Raw genomic sequence first — 19,907 nt, forward strand, 5'->3', positions numbered from 1 at the left:
TCCCCTTCACCGGTAGGGTGGTCAAGCTGGAGGTCCTCAAATCCCTCCGTTATTTCGTCCACCGTCACCCTAACATATCCTTCTGGAATTGGACGACAGTGAAAAGTTGCGCTGGGTTCAGGAGGTCGAACAGAGCCGACAACCGCCTTGACTTTGAAGTTCTCCCATTGCGTCATAAGGTGGCAATGTTGAGACTCTGTGATAGCATCCACGGGGTAGCTAGCAGGAGCCGTCAAGACATGCTCCGGCTGAAGCAGCTCGGTGGAAGCCACGCTGCTTCTCCGCTGAGATGGCGGGGTAGCTTCGGGGGTAGTTTCGGCAGGTCAATTGTTGTGAGCTACGTCTCGTTCCTCTAGCGCTTGAACCCTTTCGTGCAGCTTCTGAATTTGGGTCTGCTCCACTTTTTTCCTCCTCTCCTGGCATTTGTAACCGCCTGCGTTCGAAAAACCAGCCTTCCACAGAACGGAGCCTGGCGTGCCTCGTGTCCATCCAGGGTGCTCAGGATTCCCGAGGGCCATTGTGAGCTCGTCGTTCTCTCTGTCTGGAACGAACGTCCCTTGCTGCGTTGCATCGATATAGTGCTGAAGCCTCTTGACTGGTATTCTCATTTGCTCGTCTGTCCAAACGCACTTCCCTGATACAGGGTCCAAGGTTCCGCCAGCCCCGAAGAACCAAGTCCGGCAACAGTCTGGCCAGTTCATTGTCTCTGGTTCAATCCCTTTATCAAGCAGATCATTCTCAGCCTTGGCCCACTTAGGCCGGGCTTTGAGGTAGCCACCTGACCCCGTGCGATGGTGAAGCTTCTTCTTCGCAGCATTTTTCTTGTTTGTCGCCGACAACTTCTTACTCTTTTCCGATGTCTTGTGGGCCACAAATGCGGGCCAGTGATCTCTGATCTTCTCATATTTACCAATGAATTCTGGTGTCTCTTCTTTGTCGACAAATGTTTTCAGCTCATTCTTCCACCTCCTGAATAGGTCTGCCATCTTCTTAAGAGCATGAGACTTGATTAATTGCTCTTTAACTAGCTTCTCCGGATCCTCCTTTGGCGGTAGGGTGAAATTTGCCTTTAGCTCAGTCCAAAGATCATCTTTCTGCATATCATTGACATAAGACACCTCAGGGTCTTCCTTCTTAGGCTTATACCATTGGTGGATGCTGATCGGGATCTTGTCCCTGACAAGAACCCCGCACTGAGCAGCAAATGATTCCTTTGTCCGGATGGGTTCAATCGGTTGGCCGTAGCGCGCGATTGCTGTGATCTCAAACCTTTCATCCGAGCGCAACTTTCTCTTCGGGCCTCGTCTCTTTACCGAAGTTGTGCTCGATCCGGAGGGCTAGAAAAAAGAAGAAAGACGAGAGTTAATTAATATGTGTACATACCAAAACAATGAATGCATCAATTAGCTAGTCAGCATGGGCTTAACTAATATATTTACCTGGTCGGACTCTGTTCGGTCACCGGAGCCGTCACCACGGGCTCCTTCTTGCACCAGCATTGGGTCACCGGAGACATCATAATCATGTCTTTCCTCCTCCACTCTTCGATCACCGTAGCCTGCTTCTTCACCCTGTTCTTCCAGACCATCATTGTCGTTAAGATACGACAAGACATCACCTCCGGCTAAGATTATGTCCCCCAACACCTCTTCTGCTTCCTCGTCTCGTCCGTGCTCCATTGTTTCTGCAAATATTACAACATGGCAATTATTACACAAACATGACAGCAGGTGGATATATTAGTGCAAACGTAGACCTAGCTTATTCCGGGTTTGGGGTGGCCTCGACAACGCTTCAAGGGTAGGGGCGCGGCGGGAGGGGGTAGGAGACCGACATCGTTTTTTTCTAGGGTTTGGGTGTCCTCGAGAGTTTTGGTCGAGCGAGAGGGCCGGGGGGTGCTCCCGTGGTATAAGTTATCACGGTCGAAGTTATCCGGGAGGGGGTTATATTGACAACGACGACATACATACATGGAAAAATAATGTTATCGGGGAGGGGGTGGGTCGAACCCCCCCCCCCTCGTGTTGAAGTTATCGGGACACGGGGTATATCGACAATGACATATCCGATAAAAAATAAGAAGACGAAGAAGAAATAAAAAGAGGAGAAGAAGATATTAATAGAGGAGAAGATTGAAGGAAAAAAAAGAAAAAAAAAGAGGAGAAGAAGAAAGGAATAGAGGAGAAGAAGAGAAAATAGAATATTCTATTTTCTCTTCTTCTCCTCTATTCCTTTCTTCTTCTCCTCTTCTTTTTCTTCTTTTTTCTTCTTCTTATTTATTTCTCCTCTCCTCTTCTTCTCCTTTCTTCTTCTTCTTATTTTCCTTTTTCCTCTCATTCTTTTTCTTCTTCTTCCTTTCCTAGCTAGATATATAAAACTTTTCTAAAAATGTAACTTTTGCATATATAAAACTTCTTCTTCTTCCTTCTTCTTCCTTCTATTCCTTCTTCCTAAATATATAAAACTTTTCTAAAAATGAAACTAACCTAAAATGTACTAAATCAGAGAACATATATAGATAAAACTTTTCTAAAAATCTAACTTTTGCATATATGTATTTTTAAAACATCATTACAATTGAAAAAATACATACATACATACAAAAAACATGTAAAAAATACATACATACATATATGAACATACATAAAAAAATACATATATCTAAAAAATACATACATACATATATGAAAATCTAAAAACATGTAAAAAAATAGCACGACGGCGGGGCCGGCAGAGGCGTGGTGCTCACAGAGGGAGGAGCGCGCGGCGGGCGGCGTCGGGGCAAGCAGGGGCGCGGGGAGTGGCGCGGAGACGGCGTCGGGGCAGGGGCGGCGCGCGGCGGGGCAGGGACGGCGCGCGGCGACGGCGACGACGGGCGCGCGGCGACGGCGACGACGGGCGCGGGCGACGGCGACGACCGGGCGGGTCGGGGGCGCGGCAGGGGCGGCGCGCGTCGGGGCAGGGACGGCGCGCGGCGACGACGTCGGGCGAGGGCGCGGCGACGGCGAGGGTGCGGCGACGGTGAGGGCACGGGCGAGCTCGGGCAGCCTGGCGGCGTCGTTGGAGGGATCGAAGAACTAACAAAATTTTCACAAGTGCTGGCTTATATAGCAAACCCATTAGTACCGGTTGGTGGCACAAATCGGTACCAATGCCACCTTTAGTCCCAGTTGGTGTCACCAACCGGGACCAAAGGCCTCTTTTCAGCAGCCCAAAGGGCGGGAAGCGGCGGCCTCTGGTCCCTGTTGGTGGCACCAACCGGGACTAAAGCGGCGGCCTTTGGTCCCGGTTGGTGCCACGAACCGGTACCAATGCACCCCTTTAGTATCGGTTGGTGCCACCAACCGGGACCAAAGGCCTTTTGCTGCTGCGCCCGCGTCGAAAGTTTAGTCCCACCTCGCTAGTTGAGAGGGGCGCGCAGTGGTTTATAAGCCCCACTGCCGCTCCCCTCTCGAGCTCCTCTCCATTGCAGGCTTACGGGCCTAATTGTCACTGCTATGCCTGATGGGCCTACTGGGGCTTCTGCGGTCCTGAATCCTGGCCCATCGATGGGTTTCTAGTCGTATTCAGGCCGTGGTGGCCCAGTAGGTGGCATATTTTTTATTTTTTGCCTATTTTTTTGTTTTCTTTTTTGCTTTATTTATTTTGTTTTGTTTCTACTTAGAACAAAAAACTTATTTATTTTATTTTATTTTGTTTCTAATTACTTATTTATTTTACTTTATGATAATTCTTTTTGCTATTAAAGTTTCTAACAAAAAAGTTCTTTATGAAAATTCTTTTTGCTTTCAATGATTTTGAACAGAAAATACTTCGATAATTTTAGTTGCATCAATTTTATATAATTTCAGTTTCAATAATACTAGAGGTTGCTTATAATGTTTTCAACAGAAAATACTTTGATAATTTTAGTTTCATAAATTTTATTTATGTTATTAAAGTTTATTTTATTTTTGTTTCTACTTATATATTTTATTAAAGTTTATATTATTTTGTTTCTAATTACTTATTTATTTTATTTGTTATTTTTCATGCACCATTTTTCATGCATTTACTGATTATTTTAAGCTATAAGACCCTAAAATTGAAAAGCATTTCAAATGAACTCTGAAAAGGTTGAAAGTTGGCATGGTATCATCATTTCATCCACATAGCATGTGCAAGAAAGTTGAGAGGGTTACGGCAAAAACTGGATGCACTTCGTGTACAAAACGGACAATCTCTTTCGAAGTATCAAGATTTCATACAGAAACTCGTCTGTTACAAAGGGATTTCACATATTTTAAAACTTATTTGGACTCCTGACTTTTTGTGTGTTCAAAATGCACCATTCAAAGCCACATCATCAATTTTCAACCCTTTCTGACTTCATTTGTTATTTTTCATGCATTTATTGATTATTTTGAGCTATAAGACCCTGAAATTGAAAAGCATTTCAAATGAACTCTGAAAAGGTTGAAAGTTGGCATGGTATCATCATTTCATCCACATAGCATGTGCAAGAAAGTTGAGAGGGTTACGGCAAAAACTGGATGCATTTCGTGTACAAAACGGACAATGGTATCATACTCGTCTGTTACAAAGTTGGCATGGTATCATCATAATAGTTGCGGGAGAAAGTCTTCGCTTGTGTCATTTGCTTATTGCGCCGTAACCATGGATAATCTTCATCATTTATCAGGATGCTTGGGTCAGCCTTGACTTTGAAGGGAGGAATTTCATGAAACTTTTCATAATCTTCAGACATGTCTGTCTTGCCCTCCACTCCCACGATGTCCCTTTTTCCTGAAAGAACTATGTGGCGCTTTGGCTCATCGTATGATGTATTCGCTTCCTTATCTTTTCTTTTTCTCGGTTTGGTAGACATGTCCTTCACATAGATAACCTATGCCACATCATTGGCTAGGACGAACGGTTCGTCAGTGTACCCAAGATTTTTCAGATCCACTGTTGTCATTCCGTACTGTGGGTCTACCTGTACCCCGCCTCCTGACAGATTGACCCATTTGCACTTAAACAAAGGGACCTTAAAATCATGTCTGTAGTCAAGTTCCCATATGTCCACTATGTAACCATAATATGTGTCCTTTCCCCTCTCGGTTGCTGCATCAAAGCGGACACCGCTGTTTTGGTTGGTGCTCTTTTGATCTTGGGCGATCGTGTAAAATGTATTCCCATTTATCTCGTATCCTTTGTAAGTCAATACAGTCAAAGATGGTCCCCTGGACAACGAGTACAGCTCATCACAAACAGTGTTGTCACCTCTGAAACGTGTTTCCAACCAACTGCTGAAAGTCCTGATGTGTTCACATGTAATCCAGTCGTCGCACTGCTCCGGGTGTTTGGAGCGCAGACTGTTCTTGTGTTCATCGACATACGGGGTCACCAAGGTAGAGTTCTGTAGAACTGTGTAGTGTGCTTGAGACCAAGAATGCTCGTCCTTGCATATTATTGAGTCCGCTCCTAGCGTGCCTTTTCCAGTCAGTCTCCCCTCATACCGCGATTAGGGAGACCTATCTTCTTAAGGCCAGGAATGAAGTCAACACAAAACCCAATGACATCCTCTGTTTGATGGCCCATGGAGATGCTTCCTTCTGGCCTAGCGCGGTTACGGACATATTTCTTTAGGACTCCCATGAACCTCTCAAAGGGGAACATATTGTGTAGAAATATGGGCCCCAGAATGACAATCTCGTCAACTAGATGAACTAGGACGTGTGTCATGATATTGAAGAAGGATGGTGGGAACACCAGCTCGAAACTGACAAGACATTGCGCCACATCACTCCTTAGCCTTGGTATGATTTCTGGATCGATCACCTTCTGAGAGATTGCATTGAGGAATGCACATAGCTTCACAATGGCTAATCGGACGTTTTCTGGTAGAAGCCCCCTCAATGCAACCGGAAGCAGTTGCGTCATAATCACGTGGCAGTCATGAGACTTTAGGTTCTGGAACTTTTTCTCTGGCATATTTATTATTCCCTTTATATTCGACGAGAAGCTAGTCGGGACCTTCATACTGAGCAGGCATTCAAAGAATATTTCTTTCTCTTCTTTCGTAAGAGCGTAGCTGGCAGGACCTTCATACTGCTTCGGAGGCATGCCGTCTTTTTCGTGCAAACGTTGCAGGTCCTCCCGTGCCTCAGGTGTATCTTTTGTCTTCCCATACACGCCCAGGAAGCCTAGCAGGTTCACGCAAAGGTTCTTCGTCACGTGCATCACGTCGATTGAAGAGCGGACCTCTAGGTCTTTCCAGTAGGGTAGGTCCCAAAATATAGATTTCTTCTTCCACATGGGTGCGTGTCCCTCAGCGTCATCCGGAACAGCTAGTCCACCGGGACCCTTTCCAAAGATTACGTGTAAATCATTGACCATAGCAAGTACGTGATCACCGGTACGCATGGCGGGCTTCTTCCGGTGATCTGCCTCGCCTTTGAAATGCTTGCCTTTCTTTCGACATTGATGGTTGGTCGGAAGAAATCGATGATGGCCCAGGTACACATTCTTCCTGCATTTGTCCAGGTATATACTTTCAGTGTCATCTAAACAGTGCGTGCATGTGTGGTATCCCTTGTGTCTCTGTCCTGAAAGGTTACTGAGAGCGGGCCAATCGTTGATGGTTACAAACAGCAACGCGTGCAGGTTAAATTCCTCCTGTTTGTGCTCATCCCACGTACGTACACCGTTTCCGTTCCACAGCTGTAAAAGTTCTTCAACTAATGGCCTTAGGTACACATCAATGTCGTTGCCGGGTTGCTTAGGGCCTTGGATGAGAACTAGCATCATAATGAACTTCCGCTTCATGCACATCCAAGGAGGAAGGTTATACATACATAGAGTCACGGGCCAGGTGCTGTGATTGCTGCTCTGCTCCCCGAAAGGATGAATGCCATCCGCGCTTAAACCAAACCATACGTTCCTTGGGTCACCTGCAAACTCAGTCCAGTACTTTCTCTCGATTTTTCTCCACTGCGACCCGTCAGCGGGTGCTCTCAACTTCCCGTCTTTCTTACGGTCCTCACTCTGCCATCGCATCAACTTTGCATGCTCTCCATTTCTGAACAGACGTTTCAACCGTGGTATTATAGGAGCATACCACATCACCTTCGCAGGAACCCTCTTCCTGGGGGCTCGCCGTCGACATCACCAGGGTCATCTCGTCTGATCTTATACCGCAATGCACCGCATACCGGGCATGCGTTCAGATCCTTGTACGCACCGCGGTAGAGGATGCAGTCATTAGGGCATGCATGTATCTTCTGCACCTCCAATCCTAGAGGGCATACGACCTTCTTTGCTGCATATGTACTGTCGGGCAATTCGTTATCCTTTGGAAGCTTCTTCTTCAATATTTTCAATAGCTTCTCAAATCCTTTGTCACGCACAGCATTCTTTGCCTTCCACTGCAGCAATTCCAGTACGGTACCGAGCTTTGTGTTGCCATCTTCGCAATTGGGGTACAACCCTTTTTTGTGATCCTCTAACATGCGATCGAACTTCAGCTTCTCCTTTTGACTTTCGCATTGCGTCCTTGCATCGACAATGACCCGGCGGAGATCATCATCATCGGGCACTGGTTCCTCTTGATCTTCAGCAGCTTCCCCCGTTACAGCATCATTGGGCACATCGTCTGGTTCCTCTTGATCTTCAGCAGCTTCCCCCGTTGCAGCATCACCGTATTCAGGGGGCACATAGTTGTCATCGTCCTCTTCTTCTTCGCCGTCTTCCATCATAACCCCTATTTCTCCGTGCCTCGTCCAAACATTGTAGTGTGGCATGAAACCCTTGTAAAGCAGGTGGGTGTGAAGGATTTTCCGGTCAGAGTAAGACTTCGTATTCCCACATTTAGGGCATGGACAACACATAAAACCATTATGCTTGTTTGCCTCAGCCACTTCGAGAAAATCATGCACGCCCTTAATGTACTCGGAGGTGTGTCTGTCACCGTACATCCATTGCCGGTTCATCTGCGTGCATTATATATAATTAAGTGTGTCAAAAACCATTACAGAACATCATGAATAGATAATTAAGTGACCAAATTAATAGAAGTTCATCATCACATTAAAACCAAAGTACATACATAGTTCTCATCTAACAACATATAGCTCTCCAGAGCATCTAATTAATTAAACCATACATTGAAACTATGTAAAACATTTCAATGCGAAAACAAATGCGATCATAATCGCAACCAAGGTAACAATTGATCCAACGGCATAATGATACCAAGCCTCGGTATGAATGGCATATTTTCTAATCTTTCTAATCTTCAAGCGCATTGCATCCATCTTGATCTTGTGATCATCGACGACATCCGCAACATGCAACTCCAATATCATCTTCTCCTCCTCAATTTTTTTTATTTTTTCCTTCAAGAAATTGTTTTCTTCTTCAACTAAATTTAACCTCTCGACAATAGGGTCGGTTGGAATTTCCGGTTCACATTCCTCCTAGATAAATAAAATCTATGTCACGTTGGTCGGCATAATTTTCATAAATAATAAATGAACCAATAGTTATAAAGATAATATATACCACATCCAAATCATGGACAGGACGAGGGCCGACGGGGGTGGATACCAAAACCATCGCACTATATAATAACAAGCAATAAAATAGTAAGAAAATTAGACAAGTATCTATCTAAAGTAAGATTTTTTTTCTTTCAGAAAGAAGATAAGAACAAGGGGCTCACCACGGTGGTGCCGGCGACGAGATCGGCGCGGGCGATCGACGGCGGTGAAGACGGGAATGGGACGTGATGGGCCGCTAAACCTAGACAAATCTCGAGGAAAATGGAGCTTTGAGGTCGAGCTTCGAGACGAGAAAGCTTAACTAGTGTGGCTCGGGCATTTCATCGAACACCTCATGTGCATAGGAGGTGAGGTAGAGCACCACAAAGCCCTCCCCTCGCCGGCCAGAGAAAAACAGAGCACTGGAGTGCTCTGCTCGCGGACGAGGGGTATGTATAGGCACCTCATTGGTCCCGGTTCGTGGCATGAACCGGGACTAAAGGGCAGCCTGTGGTCCCGGTTCAAGCCACCAACCGGGACCAATGGTGGTGGGCCAGGAGCGAGGCCCATTGGTCCCGGTTCATCCCATCAACCGGGACCAAAGGAGCCGGACGAACCGGGACCAATGCCCCCACGAGGCCCGGCAGGCCCCTGGCCTCACGAACCGGGACCAGTGCCCCCATGGGTCCCGGTTCTGGACTGAACTGGGACTAATGGGCTGACCCGGCCTGAACCAAAGCCCTCTTTTCTACTAGTGTGTGTTGAATTTGCCACGCAAGTTAGATGGGTCGACCACTATATAAGGTCATACATGTGCGCCATGTAAAACAAGTTATATTTGATGAATAGACACGATGTGTTTTTAGGGTAAATACCCATTTCGAGTTTTGGGGAAAGCTGTGTAAAAATCCATAAGTTTTGGAGGAAGCTTTACAAAACCCCTGTGTTGCGATTTCTCTTCGTGAAAATTGTTTTGTGCGTGAGTACCGTCGTCTAGATTGGTTTTCTCGTGTTGAGCCGCAAGGTTCAAACCCTCTACTTCGTGTACACCTCGTGCGCGGGCGAGAGGTTACTACTGCTTAAGGAGGAGTGTCGTGAAAGATCGGGCTACAACAACAGATCGGATCTCACCAACGGGGTTCGGTCTATATCATATTTAGTTTAACACTGCCTACGGTTTGACGACCAATTTACGCGTGTTGTGACAGTCAACTTTCGACTTTCTCCATGTGAGATACTTGACCGGTTAAACCAGAAGTAACAATCACAATGGTGCTTCCTTTACACCATTAGTCGAACAAAGCGGAAACGTAAGGGGTAAGCACATGAGCCGCGCAACCCGGCTATTGATCAAAGACACAAGTCAATATTGATGCATATACATGAAATATCGAGGATGTTTTGCCGAGGACTCCATGGAGTACCTTGGCTTCTAGTGGGTTCGGCTCCGGTCGTAACCCCCCGTTTAACATTGCGATGCTTAAAGTCGTTCTAGCGTTGTATTGTAAGATGTATGCTCGACGCTTTTGAAGAGAGAGAAAGGATGTGCCATGAGTGTATCCGCTGCCCGAAGATTCGGGCATCTCTTTATTCAAATATTCAAAAAGGGTTCATCCTAACAGTTCGAGCTATAACTTAAGAATACATAAAAGGCTTATTTGAAAGACATGAGTGGCGGTGGGTGAGCGGAATTAAAGGGGTGGGCATGTTCAACATAGAGAGGGTGTGTATTTTTGTGAGAGAGACTTATAGGACGAGGTAGAGAGACGATTTTTAACCTTGAAGGAGGGAGAGAAATAGATGGAGTGCATGTGTATGATGGAGATGCCCATGGAGAAAGGAGATTTATATGTGTGTGCGAGACAGTGCACAATTCATTCATGTATCACTATCTCCCGATCGATGACGTGCATCGCTTCTATAAGATTGGACACTCACATATCACATAAGTTATAGTGTTCTTTTTCTCTTTCAAATAGGCTTGTTTCTTCGAACAAGTTATAGTGATTTTTTTCTTTCAAATAGGCTTGTTTCTTCAAACAACTGTAGTTATCATGTACATGCACGATTGATACTGTTGCATTCAAATTCATTTGATTTGGATGATTTAAGATTTTATTATGAAGTAATATACATAATATTTATATTTGATTCAAAGGGCACCGTAATTTATGAAATGAAAGCCATGTAATCATATGGACTATAATATTATTTTTTTACACATCTATAATATCCGTTTGTTATTGTATAATATATTTAAAATTAACACGTCAATGCATTGTGTTTAAAATAAATAAACATTGGCACAACATAATATATTTTTATGAGAAATACATAAGCCGAGTGTTTGCTCCGTTGTCTATGTACACGCCTCAGTTACACCCTATGATCAGCCTCGCGCCCGTGTGATCGTAACAAGTTACTAGAATACCAGGATGCAAAAGCCTGAACCTTATGAGGGGGATTCCTGCAAACACGCACAGAGAGGATGGTGCACACAAAGGCAGTCATCTTCCATGCCTAGCCACTTGGACGACAACAGCCAAGGACTAAAACATCCAGATGAGCTCCGTGCCATATCGTCCACGTTCTCTGAACCCAGTTGCTACTGCCTGCCCAAGCCAAGTCCTGGCCCTATCATCTGCCCTTGCATTGCAACCATCACAACGCCTTCGCGTTGCATCTCTTGGATGAGTTGCTCGAGTCGCAGAGTTCGCTGAACCACAAAACCAAACAATGCCCCTGTAGGAGCAGCAAAGCCTGAGTGGACCTGTCTGTGGTTTGCAAACATTGTGGCAGCTGCGGTAGGAGCTGAAGTTGTAGGACTTGGAGTGTTGGGTGAAGCTGTAGGAGTTCTTGCTGGACTTGCCGTAGTGGGATTTTGTTCCTGCTCCATGCCTTGCATCTCCGCTTCCTCAGAAGCTCCATCATCCATGTTTAACCCTTCTCCCACACTGAAATGTGAAGCCTGCTGTTTTCCCTTCTCCTGTGCACAACGTCCTTTGCCATGTTGTTCCTCTTCCACCACGGGAACCTTGTCCTTTCTGCGCTTAAATACCGCCCACAGGTAGGGTTTTCCTTGGAAAGCTGCAAGCAAAAAAATAAAACATGGTAAGCCATTTAACCCATGAGCCAAATATATACAGTAGGGAAAGGGTCACATAGTGGTTGTGGAGAATTGAATTATTTCTAAACGACGGTTAGTACGACTACATATGGATAGGGATACAACTAGAAATCAGGTGCAGCAATCATATTCTTTTGCTTGAATGTTTCCAGAAAAGAGAAGAATGCATACTTTGATGTTGCTCAGGCAGTAGAATAGATGGGAATATCAGCATCTCAGCTTCACCAACAATAGCTCGTAGGACCATATCATTCTCCATGACTTCTTTAACAAGTTGTTCCAGGTCTGCATCTTGCCTAGGTTTAGAAACAAGAATGGTTAGAATCCAAAGGGTACAAAAGTTGCAAGGCAAATAAATAGCAAAGGGTAATAAAAACACCTCATCTCGGTGGGCAATAAATACAACGCAATGTTGTCATCAGTGGGCCTTGACGCCTCAAAGCTCTTAGGCCAAGCCTCCAGTCTAGAAAGCTTTGTTACTTCAACCACCGCCTCAAGTGATCGTGACAATTTCCACACCTTCTCACAGTATTTAGTTGACAAATGTGCAGCCAATGAAACAAATTTTCCACTGCCTAACTTAATGATTCCACTGTTGAATAATAAAACACAAAAAATATCAGCATATAGGGACGAGAATTTGCAATGCATGAAATTGGAGAGAAAAAAGTGTATGTTCTACCTCCAAATAGGTTCATCGATGGGCAGGGAACAATACTGATATGGCTTCGAAGATTCTAAACCAAATAGATTAGAGACTTCTGGATGACAATCCTTCTGCGTTGTCAATCCAGCAGCACCAGTTTTAGCACCAGTGAGATTCTGATCACCATCATCATCGGCTTCATCGTCAGATACTACGTATCTTCTCCTTTTGTTTGTTTGACTATAATTATCAGTCCTCTTCATCTTATTAAACTTTTCATCAACGGTTCTTTCATCCTTCCCGAGGCTAGAGTTCTTAGTGGAGATGCCCATTGATTTTGTCAGTCTAGCGACCCCACGTTTCTCAAACTTCTCTTCCAATAACGGCTTCATCCTCTTACTCTTAGATTTGTACACATCGGTTCTTCCATCCTCCGAAAGGCTAGTCTTGCACTTTCTACTATCAAGTTGAATGCACCGGTCCATTGAATCGACCATGCATGATGCCTCGACCGTTTGGTGGCTAAGGTTCTTACCAGGTAAAGAAACACAATTGATCTCCAAGTTGGTCTGGACATCTTCCATGCCTTTTTCACCCTTCAAAGCTAAGTTGGAATTTGAGGCTTCCATCGCCATCCGATGGTCTTCATTCCGTGAGTTGCGAAGCATCGAAGAGGGGTATGCTTTCTTTGAAATACCAAATGTGGAATTTGAATCGTCCTTAACACCGGGGAATATTGATCCCTAAATGAAGATGGCTTAGACTTCTCTATGTTCCTCGTCAAAGGACCAGGCCCACTATTCGACCCAGAGGAGAAGGGCCTAGATTTCATTGACTGAGGAGCCATCTCATCGTTTGGCCTTGAGTAAGAGGATTTATTCTTTGACCGAGGAGCTTCAATGTTATTTAACCTTGAGGAAGACTCCACATTCTTCGCCGGAGAGCCCATGCCATTGTTTGGCCTTGAGGTATTACCATTATTCAACATAAAGGAAGAGGGTCTACACTTGGTAGCATTCTTTTGCAGAGAATCAATGCCACTGTTAGGCATTGCGCAAGATGGGCTAGCCTTCTGGGTATTCTTTTGGAGAGTCCTAGAGAAAGAGGGTTTGGACTTCTCAACATTTTCCCGTGGAGAACTCGTACCTTTCTTTGGCCATGAAGAATGTGCCGAGACATTTTGTCGAGACACTGCCTTAGCATGGCTAGGCTCCTCAAAAGGAAATTGGGGTGTTTTTTTGTTGCAACATTATTTTGTTGAGGTCTTCTGATAACATTATCATCACCTCTTTCATTAGCATGGTTATACGCTACCCTAAACGACTGTTGAGTTCTCTGCAATTGTTGAAGGCACTTTTTCTTGAGTTTGCCTGGTTCCTTGCCTATGGATGGCTTTCTCAAGATTGGACCAAAGTGGTTGACACTATGTTGTCTTCGACTCCCCATTTTTCTTTGAATAGTCACTATAAAAAATTGAAGAAAATGTGTAAAATATACTTTATAAACACAGAAGAAACTTGTCAGCTAACTTTTACCACAAAAGACAACACTAACTTGTAACAAAAGAACACTTTAATAGTGCCAATCTAATGGCAGCATAGTTAAAGTGGTGAAGTGGGCTCCATTATATAAGATCGACCAAGTTTTGTCACATCAACACATTTTGCACCATTATATCAAATTGTGAATCTTTATAACAATAGCCCCCACAAAAGTTGCACTTTTTCACAATAGGAATTTGTGATTCACAAGAGCCTAGTTTGACAACTTGGATTCATCTATTATTAACCATGAGTTGTCTTAGGTGCACACATGAGGAATGATCTCTATCTAATCTACTAACCATGACTTGTCATGGGTACACTAGAGGAATGATCTCTATCTAATGTCTTTTTAGTCATTCATTTTGGCCCTATTAAATGCGTGGGGCTTAGCGATGCAAAAAAGTAGATATTTGATGACATGAAAGTACAAATTATATATATTTATATTAAATAAGTAACACAAAGAACTTTTTTGGAACATAATTGTCCAAAGTTGCATTCTTAGAACATTCTCCCTCCGTCCCAAAATTCTTGTCTTAGATTTTACTAAATACGGATGTATCTAGTTACGTTTTAGTGTTAGGTACATCCGTATCTAACAAATCTAAGACAAGAATTTTGGGACGGAGGGAGTAGATTGTTTTCCCTTCATGGTATCCATATGAACCAACCCTTTAGTTTATATCTGACAAATTTTAGAAAGCCCTACTCATGCTGGAGATTTAATATTTAAATTTATTCAAAATAATGCCATCCAAATTGAATTTACAATTTATGTACTTTATTACAAAAGGAATGTCATTGTCCATAGAACAAAAATATTAAAAGTAGATTCTATTTTCATCCAATAATAATTTGGTTTTTAGTTTTGCTACCAATGTATGTAAGGTTCTCATGGCTGGGAAGGGTACACATATATTTCCCTAAGGCCCCTCCAAGCTAGCAAATCAGTTTCACAAGTGCCTCCTTTCTACACCCTCCTTTAGAAGCACAATTAACTACCTATGCATTCACCCTTATCATCGATTTGACACCTTACTCTTGTTTTTATGACCCCACCCGCTACTTCACAACTACGAACCAACCTATAGTTGCCACGCCACCGACTGTTGCCATAAACCTAGCCTCCCGTAGGGCACAATATGACAACGAATTACATGCAAAGCACCTTGAGTTTTGATTCAAGTGATGCAAAGAGAGTTTTATGGTCAAGAATGGAAAGATTATCCTAGCAAAACAATGAATTTCTACGGCAGATTTTACTTCCTTACTAATGCCAATCTCAGTTGCATGGCAAATTTAGAGGATATGGAAGAATTGCTCTCAATACAATATCTACACATCAATGTCCAACCATAAGTGCTCTCCAAAACTTTTGCAAATATAATGGACGAACTGAATGTGCCTTCATTTATGGAAACCATAATTTTAGCTGCTTGGGCTATTTGGATCACGCGGAACAACAAAATTTTCAAGCATGGTGATCAAACTCTATTTAAGTAGAAGGATTTTTTCAATGAGCTAAATTTAGACAAGGATCAAGAAGAGATGGTTTTAGGCCTTTTTCATTTCATTTTTTGGCTTTTCTCAAACCTTGTAATGAATATTTTTTTTAATTATTTATAAAAATTGCATTGGGGTTTCACCCTACTATTTTCCTTCCCAAATAAAATATAACGTCTACTCATAGAGCATAAGACATTAATTAGAAGTAATTCATGTTGAGAGGAGAGGTTCAAGACCATGGTCCATCCGAACCCATGGCCAGTTAGATCTAGTACTGCTCTTTGGATTCAGGGCTAGTTAACATTCAAATTTCTCAGTTTAGTTCCTTGTCTAGAAGTTTTAGCCTTCTTGAACAGCATGGACTGGCATGCACATATCGACGTCAAGCATAGGTTCGGCTGAGCCATGGTCCTACTAAATATTTTGAATTCATGTTTCACCAGATCAATGGCAAATTAAGCTAATCAACATGAAGTAATGCATGCATGGCACCACATATATTATCCTTTTGAATTTACACTTTGATTCCTTCTTTGCGTTCCTATTTCTAGGGTTAGTTTCCTTCTATGCGCCACCCCATCCGATTCTGCCCCGTTAAATTGGATCAATTTCCAACAAATGAGGCAGCACAAAGCAGCATGCGTATGCAGCTGCGCATGGGAGGAACCAAACCAATGCCCTCGTTGGGTACGCGGGTATGGTTGGTTTTCCATCTTCTGTGGGATAGTTTGTTTGGTTGATTTTGATCACCATCCAAAATATCACAGACGTGTGCCATAAATCATATCCCATCTACTGTATTCGTCGCCTTCCCATGCACAATCAATACATCTGTATCCAACAGTCGGGGCTTATTTCTACATCTAATACATCTACAAAAATTGGGATCTGTTTGCCCACAATGTGATCAATTCCAGTTCTCAGACGGCCACCCCAGCCGAATCCCTAAGCGGAAATCTATTTACCCAGCACAAATAGGACTAAATCGACTAGGAATTCCTTCAACAATCTTGGACCACTACTCCTTCAAGCTCGCAAACAAAAATAGAGCACGAGCACAACAAACACACGCACTGATTTCGAATAGCAGCAAGATCATGAAAGACAACCATACGACCATAGCTCTAGAAAAGAACAGATCGAAAGTACCTGACGGCCGTCTGCTCCGGCGACGAAGGGACGGAGATCGACTCTTTGCACGCCCAACTCCTCTCCTCGAGATAAGAATCTGCAACCTCCTGCACCCAAGAACACGAACTCGCCAAGAACTCGCCTCAGAGAAACCCTAGAAAAACCCCAACGCAAAGCAGAGGAGGACGAGGGCTGGAGAGCACGAAACAGAGAGAGAGAAAAGCTGGTTGTGCGACGGAGGCCGGGCGCGGCCCTTCTACTTGTAGGCGTTGGGCGCTAGCTAAGAACGCGTGGGGAGGCAGGAGACCGGATTGGAAAAGAATCAGGAAACAGAAAGGCGAAGCAGAAGGAAGATTAAGGGGTGTTTGGTTCAGAAGTGCTAGGACTTTTTCTAGTCCCACGGAGTAATAAAAAAGACTCTTCAGTAGAGTTTTTTTCTAGTCCCTGTAGAAAAAGTGCCACCCGTTTGGTTCCTAGGGACTTTTTAAGGGCTTTTTTAGGGGCTTTTTCTAGTCTCTAAGACTAAAAAGTCCCTGAACCAAACACCCCCTAAGATTACGACGGCTGCCGCGCGGTGGGAAGGGAAGGCCATCGATATGTTTCCAATTATATTACGGCGCGGTTTTACCGCTTGGCCCGTTGGGATTCCGAACGGGAACCGTGAGCGTTTGCGTCGGCTTCGCGATATCTGCGGGGTCGTGCGGGGTGAGGGCACGAAACGCACGCATGGCTGGCACGTGGCGGTTGCATGTCGAGTCTGAGCCTGCCCGGCCCATCTGGCATCTGTCCTTATCCGAGCTGTACAGCACGACACATCTAATCAGCAGTTCCGGCCTTTTTTTTACTTTTTACGATTTTACGAGGCCTATAAGTATGTGCATTATAGCTGGTCGTAGTGGGGAGTACCATCCTAATTTAAATGTGCATGGTCGTAGGGGAAGGTCTTATTTATTATCATGCAAGACACATATTAATATAGAATTAATTATAATATAGTATCATAAATATGATACTCAACCCTCATTTTCGTCATTTAATTCTATGTCATCTCATTAAAATTGACTAGTTTTTTTAATGGTAATACGTGTTTCATTTATATCACAAGAATAAAGTACAAGTCACGTAAGGACCGACACGACAAAACTGAAAGATAGCAGAACATCTCTGAGCTTGACACCAACAGCTACAGAAGAAAAGAATGACGGATCACCTCCTCACCTGAACTCGACGCGGCTCCATCGCTGATAAACAGCTTTGCGGACCTCCATGGTGGCTCACCAAAAATGAAGCCATTGCCTAGGCCTCCCAATCACCACCAGTAGGGTTCGTTTAGTCCACCTGCAGTTCATCCTAGATAGGATTCGTGCGCGCCTCGCTGGTTGGAAGGGCAGACTCATGCATATCGCCGGCCGAAGGGTGCTCGTCCGCTGCGTCCTCTCCGCTATGCCGACGTTCGCCCTCACGGTGCTGAGAGCACCAAATAAGTTTTTCTTCATACCTGCCATCCACGAACCACGAACCAGTACACGTTCCGTCTTTCAGATGTTGTCGATGTAGACCACAATCTGCATCCGCTTCTGGACTACCTCCCAAGCTCCTCGCCGACGCTGGAGCAAACGCCGTCGCAACGACGGAGCCCGAGGACACAGGTCCACCACGAGGATGCCGCCACCGCCACACCGTCCTTGCTTGAACAGACTGGTTTCCAAATCCATCCCCAACCATAGGACCGATGGCCTCGTCAGGGAAGGATCCGAAGAATCTTTATTCAGCATCGTCATCGTCGCCGCCGAACCCAAGACGATGAACAGCCTAAAAATGTAGACTACAGGAGAGTAAAAACGATCCACACGCATGCATGATACTACCTATAACTCATAGTGGGGAGTATCATACACTAGTATCATGCATATGATACTAGTGTATGATACTAGCTTCATACTCCCTCCGGTCCTTTTTAATCTGCATATAAGCTTTGTTCGAAGTCAAAGTATCTCTACTTTGACCAAACTTATAGAAAAAAGTATCAACATTGATAATGCTAAATCAGCATCGTTAGATTTAGTATAAAATGTAGTTTAATAGTATATATATTTGATATTGTAGATGTTGATATTTTTAATATAACTTTGGTCAAACTTTGCAAAGTTTGACTTGACACAAATCTAATATGCGAAGTAAAAAGGGCTGAGGGAGTACTAGTGCATAGTATCATAGAGTAGTATCATAGATGAGCATATTTATTGGCATGCATGCACAAAGTAGCATAGCATTTAGCATGATACGGTATCTATCTATGTTACTCTAACCCCCTCTATCTTCTTTAATTCTCTGCCACATCTGCGTGTTTGCTATTCCTGAATGCATGATAACGACTAAGATACCACCACTATGGCCAGCCTAATATACTCCCGCTACGAGTAGCCTTAGAGTATTTTTCTGCCACATGAGATGATTAACGTGAAATTATTTTATTGGGAACTTGCAATATTTTTATTGGATTTAATGAGAATTAGCTACTCCCTCCATTTTCTTATATAAGGCCACTATAAAAAATACATTTTGCATCTATACAAGCCATTAACAGTACTTAAGGTAAAAGTTAATGATTTTTCCTCGTACTAGCAACTTACTTAATACTTGCATGCATGCGTCATAATAACACAATGCTACTTCCTTCTCATTCCTTCCTTGCATGCATGCGGGCGTATTAATGATCCCAGTTAACGAGAAAAAAGTTGGCTTGCAAAGCAGTCATTAAATTTTACCTTGGTACCTGTAATCTGACTTTGTGGACTTGTATAAGGGAATGGAGGGAGTATGTTACATCTAATTTCTATGCCATTGATTTTACGAGAAGATTCGTGTAAATAGTTTTTCCCTTCTTTTTATTTTCTCTTTTTTATGTTTGACTGACTCCATAGTCATAGATGTGATTTAGTCTTGCACTCTTCGTCCTATCAATCATATCATTTGTGCTTATCACTTTATATTACAAAGAAACCAACTGCATTACATCCAAGAAGACCGATACAAACAGACGCCACCACTGCACACAACACACACACCTAAAACAAGATACAAAGGTGATGGGCACCGACACACCACCTCATCGACTACCAAGCAAACTACAGATGTACAAAGAAGACCGCTTGGAGCCGACGGAGACCTCCACCATAAGAATCCACAAAGGAGAGGTGAGATGGACAACGACAAAGCCAGGACTCCAAAACCGTGCCTCCCAGAAGGGCACGACCACGGATAGCCGGCACCGCCCGATCCTGTAGATCAAGTTTTTACCCGGAGCAAGACAAAAGGAGTGGGAACACCGCGACGGAGCCGCATATCGTCTCAACAGTCACAACATCCGCCTAGTCGCGACAACCCGTGCAACATGTCGTCCTATCGCTTCTAGCACGTTGTCTCACTAGTCA

The 19,907-nt window shown here is 43.9% G+C and overlaps 1 protein-coding gene across 1 annotated transcript; it reads right to left on the reverse strand.

The window, feature by feature from the left end:
* Positions 1 to 10,801: 10,801 nt before the first annotated feature.
* LOC109754033 (uncharacterized) lies at positions 10,802 to 16,780 on the reverse strand. The gene is made up of 5 exons (XM_020312965.4): positions 16,492 to 16,780; positions 12,329 to 13,755; positions 12,026 to 12,238; positions 11,818 to 11,942; positions 10,802 to 11,606 (listed from the first exon to the last, which is right to left on the reverse strand). Exons 2-5 carry the CDS (start codon positions 12,958 to 12,960, stop codon positions 11,125 to 11,127), a joined length of 1,452 nt encoding a protein of 483 aa, XP_020168554.2. The 5' UTR covers positions 12,961 to 13,755; positions 16,492 to 16,780; the 3' UTR covers positions 10,802 to 11,124.
* Positions 16,781 to 19,907: the final 3,127 nt, after the last annotated feature.

The sequence above is a fragment of the Aegilops tauschii genome, chromosome 7, assembly GCF_002575655.3.
Source record: "Aegilops tauschii subsp. strangulata cultivar AL8/78 chromosome 7, Aet v6.0, whole genome shotgun sequence".
Taxonomy (NCBI): domain Eukaryota; kingdom Viridiplantae; phylum Streptophyta; class Magnoliopsida; order Poales; family Poaceae; genus Aegilops; species Aegilops tauschii.

What these genes read in the sequence shown, in the direction of transcription:
- LOC109754033 (XM_020312965.4), bottom strand. Translation starts at nt 12,960, where the DNA reads ATGCTTCGCAACTCACGGAATGAAGACCATCGGATGGCGATGGAAGCC. An exon ending in ATCGATGAACCTATTTGGAG is followed by an intron (nt 12,239 to 12,328) that starts GTAGAACATACA and finishes ATTATTCAACAG; the next exon opens with TGGAATCATTAAGTTAGGCA. An exon ending in TTATTGCCCACCGAGATGAG is followed by an intron (nt 11,943 to 12,025) that starts GTGTTTTTATTA and finishes TTCTAAACCTAG; the next exon opens with GCAAGATGCAGACCTGGAAC.